Here is an 8,551-nt window from a genome sequence, read left to right on the forward strand (position 1 = left end):
TTCCCAGTCCACCTGCTGGGCTGTGCGACGCAACCTTATGTACAGGTTTATAATATGTCTGTTGGTGTCAGGGTGCGCACTAGCTCTGGTCCATAGCGTTAGTGGAGTTCTCCCTAACGCTATGTTCCTCTACCTCCCGAAATCTTGGAAAATCCGGAAAGCCCCGTCGTCTGGTCCGAAAATAACAAAAACTGTTTCGCCCCTCACCAAACCAAAGGTATCAGTGGACAGTTGAAAGCTTACTCTACATAGTGGACGCGGTTTGAGCCCCCCACCACACGATTAAAATACATTTCTAGGGCTAAATGAAAAATATTCCACCGGATAGAGACGGTAACATGTCATTAGGTCGAACACCCTTTGGATCGACCACCAAACTCTAACCCAAACCCTAATCCTAACCTCAGTAAAACTATGCCTAACTCTAACCCTAAACCTAACCTCAGTAACCGCGACGCGGGTGATTATCTAACCTGCCGACGCTGTTCGACCCAGCGGGAGTTCGACCTATGGGGCAGTCCCCGATGGGGACACTCTTCCTGTTTTTACGAAACAGCGCTTCCAACGTCGCAGAGTTGAATAACACCCAATGAGACAATGCTTTGTGTAATTCAGTCCTCTGACCTGCGCAGCAGTAGTGAGTTGGGACCCTGATGGTGACGACAATAGTGGAAAAACTAGAAGAAATGTAGTCTCCATCCAGTGGAATATTTTTCATTTTGCCCTAGAAATGTATTTTAATCGTGTGGTGGGGGGCTCAGACCACGTCCACTAAGTAGAGTAAGCTTTCAACTGTCCACTGATACCTTTGGTTTGGTGAGGGGCCAAACAGTTTTTGTTATTTTCGGACCAGACAACGGGTCTTTCCGGATTTGCCAAGGATTTGGGATGTAGAGGAACATAGCGTTAGGGAGAACTCCACTAACACCAGTAAGACTCCCTAATCGGGAGATAAGCGACCGTCAGGTCACATGTATACACAAAGAGGGCTGTAAGTGGCATTGGGGTCTCCGCGTTGCCTTGGCGGACGAATAGGTACCGGCCCCGGCTCTCCCGGAAGCTCCTCGGCCAAGTTACGGCATTTTATGTGAGCTGCAGTGGAGGGGGTCCTCCACTGGGGGCGCCACCACTTTGGCATCCGTTCTGGAGCACCAGGAGTCGGTGGTCCCCGGGAATTCCCCGTGAGCAGCCCCGTTGGGGTGGTCATTTGGTCATTTTTGCACATTTGGTCATGTTTTACATCTGGGGGTCCCCCAGGGACCTGGGGGTCCCTGGAGCTCCGGGGGAGGTTGTAGTTTGGCAGGCAAGGAACGTGTGTGCAAAATTTGGCATGGATCGGGGCAACGGTTGCGGAGATATGAGCAGGGAAAGAGTGTGACATGTGAGGTGTGACAGACGGACAGACTTACTGACTTACACTTTGTGGTGGTTTTGATAGTAAGTGCGACCTGACGGTCGCAACTATGGACCAGAGCTAGGGGCGCACCTGCTCTGCTGTGCGACGCAACCTCATGTACAGGTTAATATGTAAGGCATCTTATTCAGTAAATATCATCATTGCTGTCATAACTGAACTGAATAATGTGGGCTATTTGTATTTACTTTTTTTCTTTTTTTTAATTGTGTCGTGTTTTCTATTGTGATATGCAGAAAAAAGAATGTGTTTTCATGGAATCTATCATGGTTAAAATGTAACCCTAGAATGTCTCCGATGTTCGGTTGATTGACACTCCGTGTAACAACGGAGACATTCTAGGGCTAGGTTAAAATGGAGTTTGAAGTTACAATGGCTTTGTATAGGAAGGGGGCGTGTCTGATAATAAAATGAATATGTAAATACTGAATCAAACAAATTAAAAACTGTCCAGGGTGTTCACAAAAACCTGATTAGACGACAAAATGACCAAAAGGTTTTTTGAAAGTGAAATATGCCTTTTAAGCAAAACCTGAGTAGCCTACTTCTTCCGCTTCCAAGTTCCACAACTCATTCATAAGACTATGTTCATACATAAGACTCATCCCTGGATCTCTTGTTTCATAACCTTTGAACACTTATTCTGAATATTTACAACCGTTTAAAAACAATCTGTGTGATGATATGACAGTCAAGCACATGCACGCACACACGCACGCACGGAGGCTTGGCTACAGGTGCAATGGCATTGATCCGACGTCCCATTAGTCCGACACTAGTCAATACTAACCTGGTGAACCCTAACCCACGTAGGACTAATGAGATGTCGGACTTATGTGCACACTGTCACTGTGGACAGTCCCCTGGCTTAACATTAGCTTAGCATCACACAGCTGCCTCTGCACTGTATCAACACAACATAGAGAGATAGAACGGCCATAGCCTGGTGATAATTTTATCCGTGAGCAGGATAAAGGTTTATGTTTGAGGTAAAAGACATTAAAAGGTGTTTAAACAAACAGACCAGTGCGTTTCTTCTTCCTAACAGCCATTGTTATTGTGTGGTTACTTTGTTGTTACTACGACGGGAAGCAGCTGGGGTCAAAATGAGCTCAATACCGCCCCCTGCTGGTCAGGAAGGTCATGCGGTCATATCCTATGTCAGGGGGTCCGGGACCCCTAGGGGGTCCTCAGAGTTACTACAGGGGGGCCTCCAAATCTTTGTGTGATAGAATGTATTTATTTCCTGAGAACTGTAGCCATATTTTCGGCAAAGAGCTTTGGTGTAGAGGGGAAAAAGAGCAGATTAAGTACAGAGTGAAAGGTCAAGTTTATTAAGTATTGAGGGTTCAAGTGGTTAAATATCTGAAAACACAAATTTATATGAATCCAAAATACACTGATGATTGTGCTGTCAAACAATGAAACGTATGGATTCTATGAAAAGGTTGTGGGGGTCCCTGCTTCATCTCTCTCTCAACTAAGGGGTCCTTGGCCTGAAAACATTGAAGACCTGTCCTATGTTATCAACACACGTTTTACTCAAACTTGATTCCATACAGAGGCTACTTGGTGTTTATTTTATGTCTTACTGTTTTTTTTTTAGACTTACTGTTTTCTTTTTTTGTTCTATCATATATATATATATCATATATTTACATATCTACTGCATAGTACTGTGTTCTATTCGTCTGTCATTCAATGTTATATGAGATACTTAAATGGTTTCCTGTGGAAATAAGCTTAGTCTTTTCATGGATCTCCTTTTAGTAGACCTTGTACCAGTGAACTGTACCGTCATGAAACTGTACCTTTTCCTATGCAAACTTCTAATAAAGTCTTCAATCAATCAATCAATATCATTTAGCTATAAGTTACATTTAAAACCATTTGATCATTACTTGTTCTGTAAAGTGACTTTGACTACATAGAAAAGAGCTATATTAGTGGTATGTACTGTACATATAGTCTGTAGTTCTCACAGTTTTGGCAATTATCATTTATGTCATTTTACTTTTATTGACACTTCCCCCCAGTCTTATTGATCATCCATTATTTATTAAACACATTTGATTGAAACAGATACATACAGTAGCCTATACATTATTAATGTCCAGAAAGAGCTTGATTTTATTTTTTAATTTCTTTGTAGAGTTTGTAAGTTTGTAGAAAAAGAAGAAAAAAAAAACGTCTGATTCAGGGTCCTGAGTGTCTTAGTTGGTCTCAGTCTTGGAGTCTGAGGGCGTGGTGGTGGGCAGCAGCTCTTCTGGTAGGGTGAGGGTAATGGGCACCAGCCTCTCCCCCGCCGTGGTCTTGGGTGTTGTGGAGGTCCTCTCCTCCCCCGCCGTGGTCTTGGGTGTTGTGGAGGTCCTCTCCTCCCCCGCCGTGGTCTTGGGTGTTGTGGAGGTCCTCTCCTCCTTTGCGGTGGTCTTGGGTGTTGTGGTGGCGGTCGACAGCAGCTCTTTCCGTGGCGGGGTGAGGGTAATGGGGACCACCCTCTCCTTGGACCCCGTGGGGTCCTTTTCACAGGGTGCCTGGATGCACAGGAGACCCCTGTCCAGGGAGCAGGTGACAGACTCGGGGTCGACGCCGTCGGGGAGGTGGAACTCCTGGCGGAACTGGTGGAGGCGGTACGAGCTGTGGCCGTCCACTTCCTGTTTGCTCTCGGAGCGACCGCTGACCCGCAGCTTCCTGCCCACCTGGCCAGGAGAAAGGAAGCTGTCAATAATAGTCTGACCACTTTTAGTCTTGCGTAGCCTGACAACTATTTCACAATCTCTGAATGCTATAGTCTGGAACGACAGCTCCTGACAGCGAGTAATGGAAGCTGGCATTTCCGTTCATGAAAATATATTCTAAAAAAAGATATTCTTACATTTCTGCTAAGAAAGATGTTAAAAACGAACCGGAAGTGAGGAGGAGGCTTCACTTCCGCTTTATCCGGAGACTCGTATAAGACCTCATGTATGACGGGAGCATTTGCAAAACGCGGGAGTCAACAGCAGGGACGGATAAACCCCCGCGAGGGCCCCTGGACGATAATTTGTTTAGGTTTTTGTTCCGTGTGACCATGTGACCATCATTCTAAGCAGGTCAGATTCCAATCTGGATGTGGCACAGATCTGATTCAGGCTGGATTTGGCTGCCAGTGTAAATCCGGCCTTAGAATCCCCATCGATGATGTCATTATACAGGTTTCTGAACTGTCCATGGCCCATCAATGAGACACGGAGTGAGTAGACATGTCATCATCTTATAATAATGAGTTAGTAAGGACAAATTAGGCTAAGAAATACAGTAGGTGAAGTTCTCGCTTAAGGCCACCATTTCCCTTACTGCCACTGCAAATACTAATACTGCTAATAATGACCTCAGCTGGATCCCACCCACCTGTTTGACGGACAGCTCCTCGGGGGTGTAGTCCTTGGTGTTGAGTGTGAGCGCAAAGGCTCCGCCCTGGTCCTTGCTCATCTGGAATGTGATTGGCTCCAGGGAGGAGCCCGCCAAGGAGGCCACTGGCACCGCCGATCGGTCGATCTCCTCCCAGATGCGCTGGTGCAGGCGCTCCATGTGGTCCATGTTGTGTTTGATCAGCTGGAAGTGACGCAGCATGTCCTGCTCCAGCTGGTAGAACAGGGGGCGTGTCTCTGGCCAGAGGCTGTGGACGGGCCAATGGAAGTCCCTGAAGGGTGATGACATCAGCAGGGGGGCGGGGCCCAGGGCAGACGGCTGGTGGAAGGTGCTGAGCATGGTTTAGGTTGGCCTCCGGGCAGTTCTAGCTCTACACACTAGTTTAGTTCAACTGTAGACTTAAAAACTATAAGCTTTCCTCACGTTAGGGTTTCCTCAGAAAGCACCCTGCTCAAAGCTAATGATGCTCTTTTGTAGTTGGTTTTAGAAGTTCGATGTCCTCTGGTTTAGCTGGCCTTCACTCAGTCTTCCAGTCGTCTGCTGTCTGTCTGTCTCTCTCTCTTGGTTCTGTTGTCCCTCTGTCAACGTCCAGGCTTTTTATACCCTGATGGAAAGTTCCAGTGACATTCCTGACAGGGTGTCGTGTCTGTGTCTGTCTGTCTGTGTGTGTGTGTGTGTGTGTGTGTGTGTGTGTGTGTGTGTGTGTGTGTGTGTGTGTGTGTGTGTGTGTTGACTACCAACAGTGGCAGTCATATTCTAAAATTGTCCTATGAGGCTCTCTCTCTCTCTCTCTCTCTCTCTCTCTCTCTCTCTGACAACATTCAAAGGAGTGTGTGTGTGTGTGTGTGTGTGTGTGTGTGTGTGTGTGTGTGTGTGTGTGTGTGTGTGTGTGTGTGTGTGTGTGTGCGTGCGTGCGTGCGTGCGTGCGTGCGCGCGCGCGTGCGCGCGTGTGAAATTCCTAATAGAGACTTGGTTCCATTTTGAGCGCAAAGGGTCTGCATGTCATGGTTGACTCACAATGTCTAAAAACATATATGACAGCCCTACAAAAGGCAGAGTGCAGTAACTACGTTTTGGGACACACTGACTTATTTGTGTCGCCCAACGGTCAAATTAGCCTTCATGATATTGGGGGATGAACAATTACCTCAAGAACAGATGTACAATCAGTGTAATATCACTTTTATATCTTTATCTCATTTGGCTGATAAGCTGTAACACTTTTAAACCCATTTTTTGGTGAAATACGAAAACGTTACTGCACTCTGCCTTTGTAGGAACCAGTAGAAGACATCAGCATTAATACCTGTATTCTGTGTAAATGACAAATAAAACAAACTGAACTACTGTAACAGCATACACCCAGCAATGTTGCGTCGCTAGTTTCAGTGGCGTTGTTTGACACAATGGTGAAGACCTGGCATTTCATCACCAAGGCACCACATGTGTGGGAAGGGTTGAGTCGTCTGTGCTCTGTTGTGAGCTTGTAGATCGTCTCTTTTTACTTTTACTTTTACCTTTGTCCAATCTGTATGGTAGAGTACAGTATGTTAATATAATATAACTTATACAATTGGGGTGGTTGTATTTAGTCTCCCTGCTCTTCTAGTGAGACATTTAGATCCTATGTCTAGGTGAGGCAAGCAGGCAGGCTCTACTAGCTCAATGGTATTAATACAAATTCAGCAAGGGGACCCGGGTTCAAATCCGGGGTAGAAAATGTGGCTGTATCACTTTAGCCTGTGGTTGAAGAAGTATTCAGCTTTGTTTCCAAGCAAAAGTAGCAGTACCACAATATAGAAATACTTTGTTCACATGTAGAGTCATTTGTCATGATTGCAGCCCACAGCCCCATGTGAGAAATGAACCCTCCTGCCTTGACATGTCATATTTCTGTCTAATCTCACATCTAATCTATAAAAAATACTGTCATATCTCATCTTCCAGTCTAATCTCCCATCTGATAAAAATAGCACTGCCAAGCCACAGAGCATGATGAGATATATCTATGTTCTCTGCTCCGATCAAAGAGACATGAACAGTGCTTTACTTTCTTTTTTTTCCTTTTTTTTTTTGTCAAGGAAGGAAGAAAGAAAGAAAGAAAGAAAGAAAGAAAGAAAGAAAGAAAGAAAGAAATTCCAGACTTCTATTCCCATGGTTAGTATTTCTAAAAGCCATTTGTAGTAGCTTTCATATGGGTCACAGAATTCACCCCATCCTCTCCCATGTATAATGCAATAGACACAAAACAGAAACTAAAAGCACCAGTGTGGGGGGAAACGGGCCACATCAGGTGTCACTTAAGGCCAGGGAGTAGAGATATGTTTTTAACAGGGATTTGAAAATGGCTATCGTGAAAATAGCAGATCTACATGCTCACAACGCCTCGCAATCGGCTGTTTTCACAATTTCAGCCTCTATTTTTTTTTTTACAATTCAAGGTCAATCTTTAGAGGTATTAAAACGTTTGCCTGCAATAAACCAGACTATCACACACTTCGTTTTTGGAAGAGAGTGTGGAATTTCGGGGAGAGATTCTTTTTCTGGGGTACGGGCTAAAGCCTATTGACGTGATGTTAGGGGCGGTTTAAAAAAATGCCAAGGTGACTTGCTCTTAATTGCTCCCTTTGAACTTCAAAGGGGTTGAAAACCGCAGTAATTCACCCTTTGTCAAGTCCCGCCCGTTATCCCGCCCCTCTTCACACCCATTGGTTGCTGCGTCTTGGGGGGACATTCGGTGGGACACTCCATCCACTACCATTTTAATTCAGTTGCTTCGTATTGTTATTCTGTGTATTCAATTCTAATTTCAAACTTGGTTTCAGTAAAATGGAGCTGCTCAGTGGCAGTATAGTGACTCAGCATGTTTTTAAATCTTTTTATTTCTCCAAAAACTGGAGTTTTAGCAAATTCAACATAAAAAAGGCGGAACCAGGGCGGGACAAGGCAGATAGAGCCTGCTGGTTGGTCAGTCAGGGACCAACCAGAAGGCTAACAAAGGGTGAATTGCCCTGGCCCACAGGTTGATAACCACCGCATTAAGGAATCATACGTTAAGAGGGAATCGTTAAGGAAATTGTTAAAATCTTAAAGCATGCCAACCCTACTTGTGACCGTTTCTACTGTATATTTGTTGTCTTGTGCAGGAGAATAAACAGCAGGTGGACATTTCAGGCACTGCTTTATTCTTTCACAGTGAGTGAACTGAGTTTTCACCAATACATTCTAGACAACATTTAGAGAGAACAACATTGTACTGTACACAGAACAACACACACAATATGGCTTTGAGTTGATGCACAGCATTGGTAGTTTGTCCAGTGTGACACAACAGCAGTGGTGGAAACTACCTTAGTACATTTACTCAAGTAGGTGCTGTACTTCATTTCAGGGCAATTTTCTTTTTACCTTACTCTGAGTATGGTTTATATTTCTATTCCACTACATTCCAGATGCCAAAATGTTACTTTTAACTCCACCACAATTATTCAACAGCTTTAGTTACAAGTTGCTTTGCAGTTTGCATTGATGCAGCTGGACGACCTAATATGTTAATATATTTGTGTGATGTATCTTTGGGTTCTCAGCAAATAGCTAATACTATTGTTTAGTTGGTTCTATTCTTCTGCAGCAAGGGTTATAACCTTTAAGTAGCCCAGGTCAGTGCGGATGGTCAGACATTAATTGGATTAGCTGACCATAGGCACTTAACATAACACGTAAATT

At 44.6% G+C, this 8,551-nt stretch overlaps 1 protein-coding gene across 1 annotated transcript; it reads right to left on the minus strand.

Annotated features, from left to right (window-relative positions):
• Positions 1–3,627: 3,627 nt before the first annotated feature.
• Positions 3,628–5,164, minus strand: LOC308305515 (heat shock protein beta-11-like; the record flags this gene model as incomplete). Its single annotated transcript, XM_080750311.1, has 2 exons — positions 3,628–4,113; positions 4,805–5,164. 2 exons carry the CDS (start codon positions 5,162–5,164, stop codon positions 3,628–3,630), a joined length of 846 nt encoding a protein of 281 aa, XP_080606437.1.
• Positions 5,165–8,551: the final 3,387 nt, after the last annotated feature.

Source organism: Nannobrachium achirus, assembly GCF_963921795.1.
Source record: "Nannobrachium achirus genome assembly, chromosome: 20".
In the NCBI taxonomy this organism is placed as follows: Eukaryota; Metazoa; Chordata; class Actinopteri; order Myctophiformes; family Myctophidae; genus Nannobrachium; species Nannobrachium achirus.